General features: G+C 43.5%; 1 protein-coding gene across 6 annotated transcripts in view; it reads right to left on the bottom strand.

Moving 5' to 3' along the window:
- The window catches only part of LOC110494899 (disks large homolog 4), a 133,420-nt gene that overhangs the window by 29,422 nt on the left and 81,498 nt on the right, over nt 1-22,500 (bottom strand). For 5 of the 6 annotated variants that reach the window (XM_036987007.1, XM_036987002.1, XM_036987005.1 and 2 more), the window contains 2 exons: nt 5,859-5,909; nt 3,111-3,235 (listed from right to left, as the gene is read on the bottom strand). In XM_036987007.1, the coding sequence (XP_036842902.1) occupies nt 3,111-3,235; nt 5,859-5,909 (176 nt within the window). Of the gene's footprint in view, nt 1-3,110; nt 3,236-5,858; nt 5,910-21,608; nt 22,345-22,500 lie in introns of those variants that run through there. The other variant, XM_036987004.1, reaches the window with a different exon arrangement.

Below are 22,500 nucleotides of genomic sequence, written 5' to 3'. Positions count from 1 at the left end.
TTAACAAATCTGACCATAACTCTATCCTCCTGATTCCTGCTTACAAGCAAAAACTAAAGCAGGAAGTACCAGTGACTCGCTCAAAACTGAAGTGGTCAGATGACACGGATGCTACACTACAGGACTGTTTTGCACAGACTGGAATATGTTCACTAAGCTAAGGACCATGGGACTAAACACTTCCCTCTGCAACTGGATGCTGGACTTATTGACGGGCCACCCCAGGTGGTAAGGGCAGGTAACAACACATCTGCCACGCTGATCCTAAACACTGGGGCCCCTTTAGGGGTGCGTGCTTAGTCCCCTCCTGTACTCCCTGTTCACCCACAGCTGCGTGGCCAGGCACGACTCCAACACCATCATTAAGTTTGTTGACAACACGACAGCCTGATCACTGGCCCTCATTAAAATCGACGGGGCTGTAGTGGAGCAGTCGAAAGTTTCAAGTTCCTTCGTGTCCACATCACCAATAAACAATGATGGTCCAAGCACACAAAGACAGTCATGAAGAGGGCACGACAAAACCTATTCCCCCTCAGGAAACTGAAGAGATTTGGCATGGGTCCCCAGATCCTCAAAAGTTCTACAGCTGCACCATCGAGAGCAACCTGACCGTTTGCATCCCAACCTGGTATGGCAACTGCTCGGCATCCGACCACTGGGGCCAAGCCTCCAGCCATCCAGGACCTACACTACCGTGGACCTAAACTCAAAAGTTTGGGGTCACTTATAAATGTCCTTGTTTTTGAAGGAAAAGCAACATTTTTTTGTCCATTAAAATATCATTTATTTGATCAGAAATACAGTGTAGACATGTTTAATGTTGTAAATTACTATTGTAGCTGGAAACGGCTGATTTCTTATGGAATATCTCCATATTATAGATATGGCATACAGAGGCCCCCAGTGGTGTGGGGCCTGTGCTTTGGCAAAGTGTGTGGGGTTATATCCTTCCTGTTTGGCCCTGTCCGGGAGTATCATCGGATGGGGCCACAGTGTCTCCTGACCCGTCCTGTCTCAGCCTTCAGTATTTATGCTGCAGTAGTTTATGTGTCGGGGGGCTAGGATCAGTTTGTTATATCTGGAGTACTTCTCCTGTCCTATCCGGTGTCCTGTGTGAATTTAAGTATGCTCTCTCTAATTCTCTCTTTCTCTATTTCTTTCTCTCTCTCTGAGGACCTGAGCCCTAGGACCATGCCTCAGGACATTCTGGCCTGATGACTCCTTGCTGTCCCCAGTCCACCTGGTTGTGCTGCTGCTCCAGTTTCAACTGTTCTGCCTGCGGCTATGGAACCCTGACCTGTTCACCGGACGTGCTACCTGTCCCAGACCTGCTGTTTTCAACTATCTAGAGACAGCAGGAGAGGTAGAGATACTCTTAATGATCGGCTATGAAAAGCCAACTGACATTTACTCCTGAGGTGCTGACCTGTTGCACCCTTGACAACCACTGTGATTATTATTATTTGACCATGCTGGTCATTTATGAACATTTGAACATCTTGGCCATGTTCTGTTATAATCTCCCCCGGCACAGGACTGGCCACCCCACATAGCATGGTTCCTCTCTAGGTTTTGTCCTTTTTAGGGAGTTTTTCCTAGCCACTGTGCTTCTACACTTGCATTGCTTGCTGTTTGGGGTTTTAGGCTGGGTTTCTGTATATCACTTTGAGATATCAGCTGATCTAAGAAGGGCTATATAAATACATTTGATTTGATTTTATCAGCAACCATCACTCCTGTGTTCCAATGGCATGTTGTGTTAGCTAATCCAAGTTTATAATTTTAAAAAGCTAATTGATCATTAGAAAACCCTTTTGCAATTATGCCGAATACTGTTGTCCTGGTTAAAGAAGCAATAAAACCTTCTTTAGCCTAGTTGAGTATCTGGAGCATCAGATACTCATCGGATGAGGCCATGAGGTAGCCTAGTGGTTAGAGCATTGGACTAGGAACCGAAAGGTTGCCTAGTGGTTAGAACGTTGGGCTAGTAACCAGCAGGTAGCCTAGTGGTTAGAACGTTGGGCTAGTAACCAGCAGGTAGCCTAGTGGTTCAAGCGTTGGACTAGTAACCAAAAGGTTTCTAGATAAAATCCCCGAGCTGACAAAGTAAAAATCTGACGTTCTGCTTCTGAACCCACTGTTCCTAGGCCGTCATTGTAAACACGAATTTGTTCTTAACTGACTTGCTTAGTTACATAAAGGTAATAAAAACATCTGCATTTGTGGGTTTGATTACAGGCTCAAAATGGCCAGTCCATTCTTGTTCTGAAAAATGATGGCTATGCCATGCGAGAAACTGAAGATCTGGTACAACGCTGGGGAACTTCTCCCTTCACAGAACAGTGCAAACTGGCTCTAACCAGAATAGAAAGAGAGGTGGGAGGCCCCGGTGCACAACTGAGCAAGAGGACAAGTACATTAGTGTGTCTAGTTTGAGAAACAGACGCCTCACAAGTCCTCAACAGGCAGCTTCATCAAATAGTACCCGCAAAACACCAGTCTCAACGTCAACAGTGATGAGGCGACTCCGGGATGCTGGCCTTCTCGGCAGAGTTGCAAAGAAAAGCCATATCTCAGACTGGCCAATAAAAAGAAAGATTAAGATGGACAAATACTGGACAGAGGAACTCTCTCTACACTGTTTTTCTGATCAAGTTGATGTTATTTTAATGGACCAAAAATGTGCTTTTCTTTAAAAAACAAGGACATTTCTAAGTTGTCAGAGACTCCAGCCACCCCAGTCATAGACTGTTCTCTCTGATACAGCACGGCAAGCGGTACCGGAGCACCAAGTCTAGGTCCAAAGGCTCCTTAACAGCTTCTACCCCCAAGCCATAAGTCTCCTGAACAGATAATTAAATGGCCACCCGGACCATTTACATTGACCCCAGTCCCCTTTATTTTTACACTGCTGTTACTCACTGTTTATTATTTATGCGTAGTCACTTTACCCCTACCTACATGTGCAAATTACCTCGACTAACCTGTACCCCCGCACATTGTCTCGGTAACTCAGCCTCCTGTCCTGTGTCTACCTGAGCCTCTCGTCCTGTGTCTACCTGAGCCTCCCGTCCTGTGTCTACCTGAGCCTCCCGTCCTGTGTCTACCTGAGCCTCCCGTCCTGTGCGGCAGCTCCTCCAGGGATGATCTTGGTGATGAAGATAGACGGGTCGTCTCCAACGTGGGGGTTGTCTGTTCCACCTGCTATACTGAATCCTAGACCAGAGTTACCCTACAAACCATCACACACACACACACAACCATCACATGTAGGTAAACATAGGAAGACCCCACTGCTGAAGGAGACAACAGAAAGCCTGATAGAATGTTTCATAAACCCAAGTAAATAGTACTAATTCCTGGGGAAATGTTCTGTGGACCAATGAAACAACATTTAAACATTTTGGCATTATAGATCAGCGCTGTTTACTGACAACCAAATCAAGCATTCAGTGAAAATTACACCCTCCCTACAATCAAAGATGGGGGAGGTTCGATAATGCTGTGGGATTGCTCTGCTGCCTCTGATACATAGGGGCTTGAACATGGCATCATGAAACCAGCACAATATCAGCTGTCAAATGTTCAACAGAGTGTCCAAAAACTGGGTCTCTATTGAAGGTTGTGAGTCTTCCAGCAGGATAACAAACCCAAACGCACCGGAAAAGTTCAAGAAGAAACCCTGGACTGATCTGAAGTGGCCAGCGAGGAGTCCAGATCTGAATCACATCCTAAACCTACGGTGAGCTCTGAAAACAGCGGTTGGTGGAGGACAATACGGTGAGCTCTGAAAACAGAGGTTGGTGGAGGACAATACGGTGAGCTCTGAAAACAGCGGTTGGTGGAGGACAATACGGTGAGCTCTGAAAACAGCGGTTGGTGGAGGACAATACGGTGAGCTCTGAAAACAGCGGTTGGTGGAGGACAATACGGTGAGCTCTGAAAACAGAGGTTGGTGGAGGACAATACGGTGAGCTCTGAAAACAGAGGTTGGTGGAGGACAATACGGTGAGCTCTGAAAACAGAGGTTGGTGGAGGACAATACGGTGAGCTCTGAAAACAGAGGTTGGTGGAGGACAATACGGTGAGCTCTGAAAACAGAGGTTGGTGGAGGACAATACGGTGAGCTCTGAAAACAGAGGTTGGTGGAGGACAATACGGTGAGCTCTGAAAACAGAGGTTGGTGGAGGACAATACGGTGAGCTCTGAAAACAGAGGTTGGTGGAGGACAATACGGTGAGCTCTGAAAACAGCGGTTGGTGGAGGACAATACGGTGAGCTCTGAAAACAGAGGTTGGTGGAGGACAATACGGTGAGCTCTGAAAACAGCGGTTGGTGGAGGACAATACGGTGAGCTCTGAAAACAGAGGTTGGTGGAGGACAATACGGTGAGCTCTGAAAACAGAGGTTGGTGGAGGACAATACGGTGAGCTCTGAAAACAGCGGTTGGTGGAGGACAATACGGTGAGCTCTGAAAACAGAGGTTGGTGGAGGACAATACGGCGAGCTCTGAAAACAGAGGTTGGTGGAGGACAATACGGTGAGCTCTGAAAACAGCGGTTGGTGGAGGACAATACGGTGAGCTCTGAAAACAGCGGTTGGTGGAGGACAATACGGTGAGCTCTGAAAACAGAGGTTGGTGGAGGACAATACGGTGAGCTCTGAAAACAGCGGTTGGTGGAGGACAATACGGTGAGCTCTGAAAACAGAGGTTGGTGGAGGACAATACGGTGAGCTCTGAAAACAGAGGTTGGTGGAGGACAATACGGTGAGCTCTGTAAACAGCGGTTGGTGGAGGACAATACGGTGAGCTCTGAAAACAGAGGTTGGTGGAGGACAATACGGTGAGCTCTGAAAACAGCGGTTGGTGGAGGACAATACGGTGAGCTCTGAAAACAGCGGTTGGTGGAGGACAATACGGTGAGCTCTGAAAACAGCGGTTGGTGGAGGACAATACGGTGAGCTCTGAAAACAGAGGTTGGTGGAGGACAATACGGTGAGCTCTGAAAACAGAGGTTGGTGGAGGACAATACGGTGAGCTCTGAAAACAGCGGTTGGTGGAGGACAATACGGTGAGCTCTGAAAACAGCGGTTGGTGGAGGACAACCCTCAAACATTGAAGAATTAGAGTTATTTTCTGCTGAAGAGCCAAATTGTCAGTAGAAAAGTGCAGCAAACTCATTGATAGAGAAGCGTTTGTCTGCAGTTAACTTGGCTCAAGGCTGTGCAACCAGCTCCGAACAGGGGGCCAATCATTTTCTCCATTTGTCTTCCTTTCATCAATTATAATTGCAAACTTAAGTTGACAAAAAGAAAATTGGTTTTGCAATGTTAAAGATCCAACAACAAGGTTTGGTGGCCAAAAGTTTTTTTTATTTGTCAATTTATTTTTTAGAAGAAAAAGGGAATTATTTATAGGGGCTCCTGAACGGAGCAGAGGTCTAAGGTGTCTCAGTGCTAGAGGGCTCCCTCGTGGTGCAGCAGGCCCTGTGTATCATTGCTAGAGGGCTCCCTGGTGGTGCAGCAGGCCCTGTGTCTCAGTGCTAGAGGGCTCCCTAGTGGTGCAGCAGGTCCTGTGTCTCATTGCTAGAGGCATCACTACAGACCCTGGTTCAATTCCAGGCTTTATCACAACCAGCTGTGATTGGGAGTCCCATAGGGCGGTGCACAATTGGCCCAGCGTCGTCCTGGTTTGGCCGGGGTAGGCCGTCATTGTGAATAAGAATTTGTTTTAAACTGATTTGCCTAGTTAAATAAAGGTTAAATAAAGGTTAAATAAAGGTTAAATAAACAAATCAAAAATAAAAGTGTGAGGGGCCACAAATGTTGTAATCTAATAGTAAGAGTAGTCTCACCCTCTCTAGTGTCATCTCTTCATACTCCACCTCTCCCTCTGATCCATTCATCTGGAGAAGGAGAGAGAGGGAGGGAGAGGGGGAGAGAGAGGGAGGGAGAGGGAGAGGGGGAGGGAGGAGAGGGAGAGGGGGAGGGGAAGTGGGAGGGGGAGAGAGCGGGAGGAAGGGAGGGGGAGAGGGGAAGTGGGATAGAGAGAGGGAGAAGGGGAGCGAGGGGGAGAGAGAGGGGGAGGGGAAGTGGGACAGGGAGCGAGGGGGAGAAAGAGGGGGGGAGTGGGAGGGGGAGAGAGAGGGAGGGAGAGGGGAAGTGTGATAGAGAGAGGGAGAAGGGGAGCGAGAGGGAGAGAGAGGGGGAGGGGAAGTGGGAGGGGGAGCGAGGGGGGGGGGAGTGGGAGGGGGAGAGAGAGAGAGAAGAGAGAACACAGATCAACACAGATTAGTATTATTACATAGTATTACATTATATTCTTCCATCTCTTCTCCTCTCCTCCTCCCCCTCAGGGTGACAGAGTGAGCGATGATGGGATGAGAGAGGACAGAGAAATGCTAGCAATCAGTCATATTATTATACATTATACTGTCTGATGGAGCGAGAGAAGGGAGAGGAGAGAGAAGGAGAGGCAGAGAGAGAAGAGAGAGGAGAGAGAAGGAGAGGAGAGAGAGAAGAGAGGAGGAGGGGAGAGAGAGAGGGGAGGAGAGAGAAGGAGAGGGAGAGAGAGAAGAGGGGAGGAGAGAGAAGGAGAGGGAGAGAGAGAAAGTGGAGGAGAGAGACCAAAATAATGGTGTTCCAAAAAAGGTGCAGTTGCCATGACCACAAATACAAATTCCATCCAGACACCATTTCCCTAGAGCACACAAACAACTATACATACAGTACCTCTGCCTAAACATCAGCACCAGTAACTTAAACAAAGCTGTGAATGATCTGAGAGACAAGGCAAGAAGGGCCTTCTATGCCATCAAAAGAAACAACATTTGACATACCAATTAGGATCTGGCTAAAAATACTTGCATCAGTCATAAAGCCCAGATACTACAGACAGACACAGAGAGAGATAAAGAATCAATTATAGAACCCATTGCCCTTTATGGTTGTGAGGTCTGGGGTCCGCTCACCAACCAAGAATTCACTAAATGGGACAAACACCAAATTGAGACTTGACTTGAAAATATCCTCCGTGTACAACGTAGAACACCAAATAATGCATGTAGAGCAGAATTAGGGCGATACCGACTAATTATCAAAATCCAGAAAAGAGGCATTAAATTCTACAGCCACCTAAAAGGAAGCGATTCTCATACCTTACATACCTTAAGGGAACATTTCGGCATTTCGTGTATGATCAGTGAGAAAGTCCATATTGCAAATGTACGGTCCCTTACCCGACGTCCGAAATCGTTTGTAAAATTCGCGGTCGGCGTCGGGCCGTGCGGTAGGGCCAGACCTACCGGGAAGTCATCGAATGAACTTTGTCGGACTTTCGGTTCCCGTTTAAAAAAAAAAAACAAGTTTCGGACCGTTTTTCCGCCGTCCCGGACACTCCCACCAGATGGCATACGGAATCATATGGCAATTTGGCAAAACATCACGAATCGCGACGGGGCCTTATCTCAAAAACTGAAAATATTTCGAAGCCGAAACTTGGCGAGCGTAGGTTTGGCTCAAGGGGCAGTTGGCCCCGAACGGGATGGCGTCTAGGCCTCGACGGTTTTTGAGCTACGGCCATTTTTCTGGGATTAAAGGCTTAAAATGGAAGTAGAGAAATTATTTTTCCACTTCGGGTCAAAGCCAAGGAGCCTCCGGTGTCAATAAAAAAAGAACCAGCCATTTATCTATCGTCATTTAAGAGAAACGGAACAATGACAAATTGGTGATGGTCACAAATAGGCGTTTTTTTTTTTTCAACGGTTACAGATCCAGTTGCAGGGTGTTCATACGAATCTTTTTAAAGTGTGCTGCGGAGCTCTGCGACATTTCTGTGATTTTCTATGATTTTCTGAAATAACACAATAACCGACCATTAGAATAGTAGGCCCAAAATGAAGCCTGCCCCACAATGTCATTTGCTTTTGAGTGACAGTGAGAGAACCGTTAGGGTGAGAAGAAAAATTCCACCACATGAATGTTCCTAAGGTCCTCCCGATCTCAACAAGCCTAACCTTGACCGTGTGGCATTAACCCTTCACAGTAAAACAGGGTTTTTTGATCTCACAGATTACAGTTTCATCTCTCCCCATAGGAATACATTGCCTGCACCCCTAATTTCAACCTGAGGCCTATGTGGGTTATGAATGCCGTATGAACCTGTCTTCGGTACCAGTCCATCGGGCCACTATGAGGTCTACCTGTGTCGATTCTAAGCTTCCTGGACCAACCGGAAGTGGTTCAAATGCCCCTAAAAGTGTTTACCCATACACTGCATGCAGTTTGATAGACATAGTGCATTCAACCCTGTGTAGATCAGTCAATTCTTAACGTAAGGACTTAAAACTCAGGATTCTGTAACAGCATACCCCAATGAGGATATGTGGTGACTTATAGCTTCCTGTGCCAACCGGAAGTGCCATAATTGGTGTCTCAGGGGCTGTTTCGAAGGGTTAAAAAATTCAGATCTGTCCAAAACTTCATATATGTGATTAGGCAACCCCCATGAACTGTAAATCAGTCATTTTTCCCAAAAAAAATCAAAGGAAAAAAAAATTGCACTAAAACACAACTTGGATGGAGGGACGTATTGGGGTGCGTAGAGACAGACAGTGGCCGCAATAGTTAGCTTTGTTCGAGCTAAAAAAGAACGGTCGGACCTAGAGTTCCGAAACTTTAGAAACCTGTTCTAGACCTCCGGGCCATGGTGCGTGACGAGTTACGTGGCTCTAGATGGTTCTCGGACCGAGAAACAGCCTCGTACATTCGCAATAACTTCAATTCATTTTTGCATCACGAAAATGACGACGTTTAGAAAAGTCTCAGAGACGCAAGGCTAGGTGCGTTGAAACCGGCTCGGCCCATAGAGACGGACCCCAAAGTTTCTGTCCGATAGCTCGTTCAAGGACCCCGTAGCAAGGCATGGAAATAAGTGGATTTTCAGCACCAATTAGGGTTTTTCTCGGACACCAAATGACCTATCGAGCCGAAACTCGGGATTCGGGGTCGCCTCACATAGGACTTCGCATAATGTCCGAACTGGACCCGCAGCTAGAACGTAACTATGTGTTTTACCTTTTTATTATGTTTTAAACTAGAGGCGCTGTGAATTATGGGACTGCTCTGACATATATGATAGTTGGCATCTAAATGAGTAGGAAACAGTGGGTTTGGTGTCATAATGACATCTAATTGACTGATGGACACTGACTTGCTAGTTGACTTTTGTACATTTGCAATATGTTTAAACAGAGAGGGACCATCACCAAAATGGCATTCTGAAATCAACACAAAAAATGGCATCACCATAGTCTCCAGACTGTGCTGAGTTCAACGAGCTATCCCGCTTGACCGTAGCTCGCTCGGTCTAGGCGCAGCAACCATTAGAATATTAGGCCCAAAATGAAGCCTGCCCCACAATGTCATTTGCTTTTGAGTGACAGTGAGAGAACCGTTAGGGTGAGAAGAAAAATTCCACCATAGGAATGTTCCTAAGGTCCTCCCGATCTGAACAAGCCTAACCTTGACCGTGTGGCATTAACCCTTCACAGTAAAACAGGGTTTTTTGATCTCACAGATTACAGTGTCATCTCTCCCCATAGGAATACATTGCCTGCACCACAAAATTCAACCTGAGGCCTATGTGGGTTATGAATGCCGTATGAACCTGTCTTCGGTACCAGTCCATCAGGCCACTATGAGGTCTACCTGTGTTGATTCTAAGCTTCCTGGACCAACCGGAAGTGGTTCAAATCACCCTAAAAGTGTTTACCCATACATTGCATGCAGTTTGATAGACATAGTGCATTCAACCCTGTGTAGATCAGTCAATTCTTAACGTAAAGACTTAAAACTCGGGATTCTGTAAGTGGCCATGTCAATCAAGACATGTGGTGATTTATAGCTTCCTGTGCCAACCGGAAGTGCCATAATTGGTGTCTCAGGGGCTGTTTCGAAGGGTTAAAAAAGTCAGATCTGTCCAAAACTTCATATATGTGATTAGGCAACCCCCATGAACTGTAAATCAGTCATTTTTCCCAAAAAAAATCAAAGGAAAAAAAAATTGCACTAAAACACAACTTGGATGGAGGGACGTATTGGGGTGCGGAGAGACAGACAGTGGCCGCAATAGTTAGCTTTGTTGGAGCTAAAAAAGAACGGTCGGACCTAGAGTTCCGAAACTTTAGAAACCTGTTCTAGACCTCCGGGCCATGGTGCGTGGCGAGTTACGTGGCTCTAGACGGTTCTCGGACCGAGAAACAGCCTCGTACATTTGAAATAACTTCAATTCATTTTTGCATCACGAAAATGACGACATTTAGAAATGTCCCAGAGTCGCAAGACTAGGTGCATTGCGAACGTCTCGGCCCATATAGACAGACCCCAACGTTTCTGTCCGATAGCTCATTCAAGGACCCCGTAGCAAGTCATGGAAAATAGTGGATTTTCAGCACCAATTAGGGTTTTTCTCGGACACCAAATGACCTATCGAGCCGAAACTCGGGATTCGGGGTCGCCTCACATAGGACTTCACATAATGTCCGAACTGGACCCGCAGCTAGAACGTAACTATGTGTTTTACCTTTTTATTATGTTTTCAACTGAAGGCGCTGTGAATTATGGGCCTGCTCTGACATATGTGATAGTTGGCTACTAAATGAGTAGGAAAAAGTGGGTTTGGTGTCAATTGATATCCATTTGGTGTCATAATGACATCTAATTGACTGATGGACACTGACTTGCTAGTTGACTTTTGTACATTTGCAATATGTTTAAACGGAGAGGGACCATCACCAAAATGGCATTCTGAAATCAACACAAAAAATGGCATCACCATAGTCTCCAGACTGTTCTGAGTTCAACGAGCTATCCCGCTTGACCGTAGCTCGCTCGGTCTAGGCGCAGCAACCATTAGAATAGAAGGCCCAAAATGAAGCCTGCACCACAATGTCATTTGCTTTTGAGTGACAGTGAGAGAACCGTTAGGGTGAGAAGAAAAATTCCACCACTTGAATGTTCCTAAGGTCCTCCCGATCTCAACAAGCCTAACCTTGACCGTGTGGCATTAACCCTTCACAGTAAAACAGTGTTTTTTGATCTCACAGATTACAGTGTCATCTCTCCCCATAGGAATACATTGCCTGCACCCCTAATTTCAACCTGAGGCCTATGTGGGTTATGAATGGCGTATGAACCTGTCTTCGGTACCAGTCCATCAGGCCACTATGAGGTCTACCTGTGTTGATTCTAAGCTTCCTGGACCAACCGGAAGTGGTTAAAATGCCCCTAAAAGTGTTTACCCATACATTGCATGCAGTTTGATAGACATAGTGCATTCAACCCTGTGTAGATCAGTCAATTCTTAACGTAAGGACTTAAAACTCAGGATTCTGTAACAGCATACCCCAATGAGGATATGTGTTGATTTATAACTTCCTGTGCCAACCGGAAGTGCCATAATTGGTGTCTCAGGGGCTGTTTCGAAGGGTTAAAAAAGTCTGATCTGTCCAAAACTTCATATGTGTGATTAGGCAACCCCCATGAACTGTAAATCAGTCATTTTTCCCCAAAAAAATCAAAGGAAAAAAAATTGCACTAAAACACAACTTGGATGGAGGGACGTATTGGGGTGCGTAGAGACAGACAGTGGCTCCAATAGTTAGCTTTGTTGGAGCTAAAAAAGAACCGTCGGACCTAGAGTTCCGAAACTTTAGAAACCTGTTCTAGACCTCCCGTAGATGGTGCGTGGTGAGTTACGTGGCTCTAGAAGGTTCTCGGACCGAGAAACAGCCTCGTACATTTGAAATAACTTCAATTCATTTTTGCATCACGAAAATGACGACATTTAGAAATGTCCCAGAGTCGCAAGACTAGGTGCATTGCGAACGTCTCGGCCCATATAGACAGACCCCAACGTTTCTGTCCGATATCTCATTCAAGGACCCCGTAGCAAGTCATGGAAAATAGTGGATTTTCAGCACCAATTAGGGTTTTTCTCGGACACCAAATGACCTATCGAGCCGAAACTTGGGATTCGGGGTCGCCTCAGCTAGGCCAACACATAACATAAGAAATGGACCCGCAGCTAGAACGTAACTACGTGTTTTATGGTTTTTTTATGGTTTGTACCGAAGGCGTTGTGAATTTTGGGCCAGCTCTGAAGTATGTAATAATTGGCTACTAAACGAGTTGGAAAAAGTGGGTTTGGTGTCAGTTTGTATCAGTTTGGTGGTCAGAATGATATCTAATTGACTGATGGACTCTTGTCCACTTGACTCTTGTACATTTGCAATATGATTCTATAGTGAAAAAACATCACCAAAAGCGACATTCTGAAATCAACCCAAACGAGCGATTGAGATGACCCAGAATCACTGCAAAGCCATCCCGAGTTCATCGGGCCAGTCAATTTCACATTCCTGCAGGATTTTTATAGCATGACAAATTCGTGATGGTACCTGCCCATTAAAACATATTGCAAATGCACAGTGACTTTGAAAAAGTAAGAAAAAAAAAAATACATCTAAAATTTTTTGAGCATGACAAATTCGTGATGGTACCTGCCCATTGAAACATATTCCAAATGCACAGTGACTTTGAAAAAGTAAGGAAACAAAAAAAAATACATCTAAAAAATTTTGAGCATGACAAATTCGTGATGGTACCTGCCCATTGAAACATATTGCAAATGCACAGTGACTTTGAAAAAGTAAGGAAACATAAACAAATTCGATAAACAAATTCGTGATGGTACCTGCCCATTAAAACATATTGCAAATGCAAAGTGACTTTGAAAAAGTAAGGAAACATAAACAAATTCGATAAACAAATTCGTGATGGTACCTGCCCATTGAAACATATTGCAAATGCACAGTGACTTTGAAAAAGTAAGGAAACATAAACAAATTCGATAAACAAATTCGTGATGGTACCTGCCCATTAAAACATATTCCAAATGCACAGTGACTTTGAAAAAGTAAGGAAACAAAAAAAAATACATCTAAAAAATTTTGAGCATGACAAATTCGTGATGGTACCTGCCCATTGAAACATATTGCAAATGCACAGTGACTTTGAAAAAGTAAGGAAACATAAACAAATTCGATAAACAAATTCGTGATGGTACCTGCCCATTAAAACATATTCCAAATGCACAGTGACTTTGAAAAAGTAAGGAAACAAAAAAAAATACATCTAAAAAATTTTGAGCATGACAAATTCGTGATGGTACCTGCCCATTGAAACATATTGCAAATGCACAGTGACTTTGAAAAAGTAAGGAAACATAAACAAATTCGATAAACAAATTCGTGATGGTACCTGCCCATTAAAACATATTCCAAATGCACAGTGACTTTGAAAAAGTAAGAAACAAAAAAAAATACATCTAAAAAATTTTGAGCATGACAAATTCGTGATGGTACCTGCCCATTGAAACATATTGCAAATGCACAGTGACTTTGAAAAAGTAAGGAAACATAAACAAATTCGATAAACAAATTCGTGATGGTACCTGCCCATTAAAACATATTCCAAATGCACAGTGACTTTGAAAAAGTAAGGAAACAAAAAAAAATACATCTAAAAAATTTTGAGCATGACAAATTCGTGATGGTACCTGCCCATTGAAACATATTGCAAATGCACAGTGACTTTGAAAAAGTAAGGAAACATAAACAAATTCGATAAACAAATTCGTGATGGTACCTGCCCATTAAAACATATTCCAAATGCACAGTGACTTTGAAAAAGTAAGGAAACAAAAAAAAATACATCTAAAAAATTTTGAGCATGACAAATTCGTGATGGTACCTGCCCATTGAAACATATTGCAAATGCACAGTGACTTTGAAAAAGTAAGGAAACATAAACAAATTCGATAAACAAATTCGTGATGGTACCTGCCCATTAAAACATATTCCAAATGCACAGTGACTTTGAAAAAGTAAGAAACAAAAAAAAAATACATCTAAAAAATTTTGAGCATGACAAATTCGTGATGGTACCTGCCCATTGAAACATATTGCAAATGCACAGTGACTTTGAAAAAGTAAGGAAACATAAACAAATTCGATAAACAAATTCGTGATGGTACCTGCCCATTAAAACATATTCCAAATGCACAGTGACTTTGAAAAAGTAAGGAAACAAAAAAAAATACATCTAAAAATTTTTGAGCATGACAAATTCGTGATGGTACCTGCCCATTGAAACATATTGCAAATGCACAGTGACTTTGAAAAAGTAAGGAAACATAAACAAATTCGATAAACAAATTCGTGATGGTACCTGCCCATTAAAACATATTCCAAATGCACAGTGACTTTGAAAAAGTAAGGAAACAAAAAAAAATACATCTAAAAAATTTTGAGCATGACAAATTCGTGATGGTACCTGCCCATTGAAACATATTGCAAATGCACAGTGACTTTGAAAAAGTAAGGAAACATAAACAAATTCGATAAACAAATTCGTGATGGTACCTGCCCATTAAAACATATTCCAAATGCACAGTGACTTTGAAAAAGTAAGAAACAAAAAAAAATACATCTAAAAAATTTTGAGCATGACAAATTCGTGATGGTACCTGCCCATTGAAACATATTGCAAATGCACAGTGACTTTGAAAAAGTAAGGAAACATAAACAAATTCGATAAACAAATTCGTGATGGTACCTGCCCATTAAAACATATTCCAAATGCACAGTGACTTTGAAAAAGTAAGAAACAAAAAAAAATAAATCTAAAATATTTTGAGCATGACAAATTCGTGATGGTACCTGCCCATTAAAACATATTCCAAATGCACAGTGACTTTGAAAAAGTAAGGAAACATAAACAAAAAAACATCCCAAAAAATGTTGGGTAACCAGCTGCATATTTTAGATCACAAGCTTGAATTTTGAGCATGACAAATTCGTGATGGTACCTGCCCATTAAAACATATTGCAAATGGACAGTGACTTTGAAAAAGTAAGGAAACATAAACAAAAAAACATCCCAACATTTTTTTTGGGGGTTACCAGTTGCATATTTTAGATCACCAGGTGCACATTTCAGGTCACCAGGTGCACATTTCAGATCACCAGGTGCACGGAGGAAAATATTTACTTTTGACTTTGACTTTTGACTTCCTATGACATCATATTGCAAATGGAGAAAACATATGCCTTATGCACAAGTAAAACAAAAAGAAATATGTAATACAAGTTGATCAAGGTATAGTTTGAGCAAAGTAAAGTTTGAATTTTGAGCATGACACATTCGTGATGGTACCTGCCCGTTAAAACATATTGCAAATGCACAGTGACTTTGAAAAAGTAAGGAAACATAAACAAAAAAACATCCCAAAAATTTTTTTTTGGGTTACCAGTTGCATATTTTAGATCACCAGGTGCACATTTCAGGTCACCAGGTGCACATTTCAGATCACCAGGTGCACGGAGGAAAATATTTACTTTTGACTTTGACTTTTGACTTCCTATGACATCATATTGCAAATGGAGAAAACATATGCCTTATGCACAAGTAAAACAAAAAGAAATATGTAATACAAGTTGACCAAGGTATAGTTTGAGCAAAGTAAAGTTTGAATTTTGAGCATGACAAATTCGTGATGGTATCTGCCCATTAAAACATATTGCAAATGCACAGTGACTTTGAAAAAGTAAGGAAACATAAACAAAAAAAATCAAAAACATTTTGTTGCACATTTTAGATCATCAGTTGCACGGAGGAAAATCGTTACTTTTGACTTTGACTTTTGACTTCCTATGACATCATATTGCCAATGGAGAAAACATATGCCTTATGCACAAGTAAAAAAAAATATATATATATGATAATAAAGTATGACTAAAGTATGTTGATAAAGTTCTTATACATGTGTAATTGACACAAAAATCGAAAGAATTTTGAAAAAAGGTCCAGAAAGCACTTTTTTAAGGATGTGTGAAGTTTTTTACCAAATTTTGACATTTTTGACTTTTGACTTTTGACTTCCTATGAAATCATATTGCAAATGGACAAAACATATGCCTTATGCGCATGTACTTAAAAAATATATATATATGATGACAAAAGTATACTCATACAGTTCTTACACATGTGTAATTGACAAAAAACTCGAAAGAATTTCGAAAAAAGGTCCAGAAAGCACTTTTTTAAGGGGTTTTAAGTTTTTTTTTTTTATTTCATTTTTCAAAATTTGGCTTTTGGATGTTGACTTGGGTGCCATTTGCAATATGAAATGCCCCGGTGGAACGCACACGCCCCCTATTGGAATTTTGAAGTGTTACAATTGGCAATTGCCATATGGCATTTGCAATATACTTTGCATGAATCAACGCCAAATTGGGTGGTATTGACCATCGTGTACATGGTTTGTCCAATGCCAATATACCGCCATTTGTTTTTGTCCAAATCAGGGGGGTATTCCCTTACTTAACAAAGCCATCACCTGAACCTGGAGAAGAGTCCCCTAAGCAAGCTGGTCCTGGGGCTCTGTTCACAAACACAAACACACCCCACAGAGCCCCAGGACAGTAACACAATTAGACCCAACCAAATCATGAGAAAACAAAAAGATAATTACTTGACACATTGGAAAGAATTAACAAAAAAACAGAACAAACTAGAATGCTATTTGGCCCTAAACAGAGAGTACACAGTGGCAGAATACCTGACCACTGTGACTGACCCAAACTTAAGAAAAGCTTTGACAATGTACTAACTCAGTGAGCATAGCCTTGCTATTGAGAAAGGCCTCCGTAGGCAGACATGGCTCTCAAGAGAAGACAGGCTATGTGCACACTGCCAACAAAATGAGGTGGAAACTGAGCTGCACTTCCTAACCTCCTGCCCAATGTATGACCATATTAGAGAGACATATTTCCCTCAGATTACACAGATCCACAAAGAATTAGAAAACAAACCCGATCTTGATAAACTCTCATATCTACTGGATGAAATTCCAGTGTTCCAACACAGCAGCAAGATTTGTGACCTGTTGCCACATGAAAAGGGCAACCAGTGAAGAACACACACCATTGTTGTAACGGCTGTTGGAAGGAGAGGACCAATGCGCAGTGTGGCAATCATTTATTATCATGAACACAAAACAAAATAACGAGAACGAAACAAAACAGTCCTGAACGGTGAATACAAAAACACGGAGCAGAAAATAATCAACTCAAAGGTGAAACCAGGCTGTAAGTATGGTTCTCAATCAGGGACAACCAGGCTGTAAGTATGGTTCTCAATCAGGGACAACCAGGCTGTAAGTATGGTTCTCAATCAGGGACAACCAGGCTGTAAGTATGGTTCTCAATCAGGGACAACGATTGACAGATGCCTCTTATTGAGAACCATACCAGGCCAAACACAGAAATAGAAAATTATAGAAAAAAGAACATAGACTGCCCACCGTGTGTGTGTGTCTGTGTGTATGTGTGTGTATGTGTGTGTCTGTGTGTATGTGTTTGTATGTGTGTGTCTGTGTGTATGTGTGTGTATGTGTGTGTCTGTGTGTATGTATGTATGTGTGTGTCTGTGTGTATGTGTGTGTATGTGTGTGTCTGTGTGTCTGTGTGTGTATGTGTGTGTCTGTGTGTATGTGTGTGTATATGTGTGTCTGTGTGTCTGTGTGTGTATGTGTGTGTCTGTGTGTGTGTCTGTGTGTATGTCTGTGTGTATGTGTGTATGTGTGTGTCTGTGTGTCTGTGTGTGTATGTGTGTGTCTGTATGTGTCTGTGTGTGTATGTGTGTGTCTGTGTCTGTGTGTGTATGTGTGTGTCTGTATGTGTATGTGTGTGTCTGTGTGTGTCTGTGTGTGTCTGTGTGTGTATGTGTGTGTCTGTGTGTGTGTGTATGTCTGTGTGTCTGTGTGTGTGTATGTGTGTGTATGTGTGTGTCTGTGTGTCTGTGTGTGTATGTGTGTGTCTGTGTGTGTCTGTGTGTGTGTGTATGTGTGTGTCTGTATGTGTATGTGTGTGTCTGTGTGTGTCTGTGTGTGTCTGTGTGTGTATGTGTGTGTCTGTGTGTGTGTGTATGTCTGTGTGTCTGTGTGTGTGTCTGTGTGTATGTGTGTGTATGTGTGTGTCTGTGTGTATGTGTGTGTCTGTGTGTGTCTGTGTGTGTCTGTGTGTGTATGTGTGTGTCTGTGTGTGTGTGTATGTCTGTGTGTCTGTGTGTGTGTCTGTGTGTATGTGTGTGTATGTGTGTGTCTGTGTGTCTGTGTGTGTATGTGTGTGTCTGTGTGTCTGTGTGTGTGTCTGTGTGTATGTGTGAGTATGTGTGTGTCTGTGTGTCTGTGTGTGTATGTGTATGTGTGTGTCTGTGTGTATCAGAATACTAGTTAGTATCTGTGGAAAAAATAAACCGCGTGGATTGAACTTCTTTAGAAAACCTGTCCAACATCATTATGTTGTCCAATCACATGTCTTTATTTTCCAAGCTAAAGCATAAAATACTTTACATCCAGCAGGTTTTTAAAGAACAAAATCCACCTGCTTCATGTTTTCATTTTTACTATGGAAAAAAATTGAGATACTGGTATCTTCACAGCCTCTCTCTCTCTCTCTCTCCTGGCCACTCGTAACCATGACTACTCCATAGCAACAGCTGCTGATCCCTATGGGGGACCCAGTTACCTAGGCAACAACAGTTTTCATAGCAACCATCTCCATCTCGTAGCAAATCATCCAGCATCACACACACAACACAAATGAACAACAACGCCAGATGAATGCAGCAAAAATCACAAATACAAAGTATATTCAGAAGCATATTTAATTTCATCCTCCCCTCCTCTCTTCCTCCCCCTCCTTTCCCCCTCTCTTCCTCCCCCCCTCCCCCCCCCCCCCTTCCTCCACCGTCTCCTCTCGCGAGAGAGAGAGAGGGAGGGAGAGAGAGAGAGAGGGAGAGAGAGAGGGAGGGAGGGAGGGAGGGAGGGAGGGAGGGGAGGGAGGGAGGGAGGGAGGGACAGCATACATGTCTCATGCATGTTAAACTGAAGTAGTACTGACTGCTGTGTGGTCAGAAGTGGAGCGCAGCTGGAGTTTAAAAGGTAGAGAAGGAGAGGAGGAAGAGGAGGAGAGGATGCAAGGAGGAGGAAGAGGAGGAAGAACAGGTTCGGTAGCAGAGGAAGCGAAGAGGAGGAAGTCAGGGTGATGAGGTGTCAGGAGAGGAGAGGAGGAAGTCAGGGTGATGAGGTGTCAGGAGAGGAGGAAGTCAGGGTGATGAGGTGTCAGGAGAGGAGGAAGTCAGGGTGATGAGGTGTCAGGAAAGGAGGAAGATGAGGAAGTCAGGGTGATGAGGTGTCAGTAGAGGAGGAAGTCAGGGTGATGTGGTGTCAGGAGAGGAGGAAGAGGAGGAAGTCAGGGTGATGAGGTGTCAAGAGAGGAGGAAGAGGAGGAAGTCAGGGTGATGAGGTGTCAAGAGAGGAGGAAGAGGAGGAAGTCAGGGTGATGAGGTGTCAGGAAAGGAGGAAGATGAGGAAGTCAGGGTGATGAGGTGTCAGTAGAGGAGGAAGTCAGGGTGATGAGGTGTCAGGAGAGGAGGAAGAGGAGGAAGTCAGGGTGATGAGGTGTCAAGAGAGGAGGAAGAGGAGGAAGTCAGGGTGATGAGGTGTCAGGAGAGGAGGAAGTCAGGGTGATGAGGTGTCAGGAAAGGAGGAAGATGAGGAAGTCAGGGTGATGAGGTGTCAGTAGAGGAGGAAGTCAGGGTGATGAGGTGTCAAGAGAGGAGGAAGAGGAGGAAGTCAGGGTGATGAGGTGTCAGTAGAGGAGGAAGTCAGGGTGATGAGGTGTCAAGAGAGGAGGAAGAAGAGGAAGTCAGGGTGATGAGGTGTCAATAGAGGAGAGGAGACATCATCATAAATAATTCAGAGAGAAGAGGAGTTACAGATCTGTACCCTCACACAGCGCTGTGTTGTCAGGAATAGACACGAGGAAAGTGGAAAGAAAGCAAACCACTCTACTTATCCTCTGGGAGATGGCTAGTGTGGGCAGTCTGGAAACAGACACACAAAGAGAGAATTAAAAACTCTACCCACTTCACTGAAGGTGTGTGTTTGTGTGTGTGCGCGCGTGTGTGTGTGATCCTACGTTGCAGATACTGATGGCCTCAGAGAGATCACTAGCCAATCAGTTGCCAGAGCTGCTTCCTGGTCATGGACTCATGAACACATGAACACATAACCCTCTGTCATGTCTGAGAATAACTGGACTGTAATGTTGAATGTGATGAAAGGGGGAAAAGATAGAGGAAGGATGGAGAGAGAGAGAGAGAGAAAGGAAATCTTTGACTATGTATAGACTCAGTGGGCATAGCCTTGCTATTGAGAAAGGTCGCTTTAGGCAGACCTGGCTCTCAAGAGAAGACAGGCTATGTGCTCACTGCCCACAAAATGAGGTGGAAACTGAGTTACACTTCCTAACCTCCTGCCCAATGTATGACCATATTAGAGAGACATATTTCCCTCAGATTACACAAAACCATAAAGAATTTGAAAACAAACCCAATTTTGATAAACTCCCATATCTACTAGGTGAACTACAACAGTGTTTTATCACAGCAGCAAGATATGTGACCTGTTGCCACAAGAAAAGGGCAACCAGAGAAGAACAAACACCGTTGTAAATCCTAGAGGTCGACCGATTAATCGAAGTGGCCGATTATTTAAGTTTTCATGACAATCAAGTTCAAGTTTTCATAACAATCGGAAATCGGTATTTTTGGACACCGATTTGTCCGATTTAATTTATTTGACTGGGCAAGTCAGTTAAGAACAGATTCTTATTTTCATTGACGGCCTAGGAACAGTGGGTTAACTTCCTGTTCAGGGGCAGAACGACAGATTTTTACCTTGTCTAGAGGGACGGAAGCTATACTGTTACACTGGCAATACTAAAGTGCCTATAAGAACATCCAATGGTCAAATGTATATGAAAAACAAATGGTATAGAGAGAAATAGTCCTATAATTCCTATAATAACTACAACCTAAAACTTCTTACCTGGGAATATTGAAGACTCATGTTAAAAGGAACCACCAGCTTTCATATGTCCTTATGTTCTGAGCGAGGAACTGAAACGTTAGCTTTCTTACATGGCACACACCTTCTTCTCCAACACTTTGTTTTTGAATAATTTAAACCAAATTGTTTCATTATTTATTTTAAGGCTAATTGGATTTTTATTGATGTATTATATTAAGTTAAAATAAGTGTTCATTCAGTATTGTTGTAATTGTCTATTGTTAATTTTAGTTTATTTCACTTTTGTTTATTATCTATTTCACTTGCTTTGGTAATGTTAACATCTGTCTTCCATGTCAATAAAGCCCCTTAAATTGAAATTGAATTGAGAGAGAGAGAGAGAGAGAGAGAGAGAGAGAGAGAGAGAGAGAGAGAGAGGGGAAGGAAGGATGGATGGAGAAAGGGAGAGAGATGATAGAGAGAAAGGCTACGGGGAGAGATTATTAGTAGAATGATCTTGTAGTAGTAATTTAGGGAAGTAGTAGTCAGAGCGGGAATTGAACCATCAACCTTCTCTAACAGAAACTAACTACCTCCTATAGGCAATATGGTCCAAACCTACTCCTACCATCATCCGCTGTCGTTGTTTCTTGGCCTTCCTGACGTTTTGAATAAACCGGCGGCCCATCTTCTTAGCGTACCACACCGACACAAACATCCCGCCTACCGGAGCCTTACCGGAGCCCCGCGAGCTCAGATCAGCTCACCAAGATAGCACCTTACAAACCCCGGAGAGGCACGCGCAGGGGAGGTTCATATATATCCTCTATATTACATAAATAACACGCTGCGCGCGCTACCGATTCAGCTGAAATCGAGGATACACGAGGGAACAGATTGGTCCCCAAAAATTAAAACCACGTTAATTAAAAACTGTTAAACCGAATAGTCCCATGAGCCATGTAGACTATTCAGTCTAAAATGCTCTTCTCTCGAACCCTGCCGGTCTAATGTCGGTTCAGTAGATCGGAGTTTCAGCTCCAATCAATCAAACAAACAACAGTCCCGGTGAACTGTAACCGGCTCCATGGTTGGTCGTGACTCGATGCAGTTCCCCTCTTCTCTACCGACCGCGGGGAGAGAGGAGTCAGAAGGCGAAATAATTCCCTTCACAGCGCAAGATTCCTTCCGTGTGTCTGTCAACGGACGGACTCGTGATGTAAACGTTAGATTCTCCCGGTAAGGACAACACCAGCTGACACAGCCGTTTAGCCGTTCATCAGTCCGCGAGGCTGCATCTCTATTCCGGTCGGTTTATTCTCCTCTCCTCCTCATCTTGTGCACGTTACCACTCCATCTGGTGCTCACTGAGATGTATCTTCCTCTCTGTCCCCCCCCCCCCCCCCCACACACACTCTCCCTCTCCTCACTCTGTCAGCTTTCTCTCTGCCCCCCCCCCCCACTCTCCCTCTCCTCACTCTGTCAGCTTTCTCTCTGTCCCACCCCCCACTCTCCCTCTC

Source organism: Oncorhynchus mykiss, chromosome 9 (assembly GCF_013265735.2).
Source record: "Oncorhynchus mykiss isolate Arlee chromosome 9, USDA_OmykA_1.1, whole genome shotgun sequence".
Classification (NCBI taxonomy): domain Eukaryota; kingdom Metazoa; phylum Chordata; class Actinopteri; order Salmoniformes; family Salmonidae; genus Oncorhynchus; species Oncorhynchus mykiss.
Note: the sequence above shows the minus strand (reverse complement) of the source record. Positions and strands in the feature narration are given on the sequence as shown.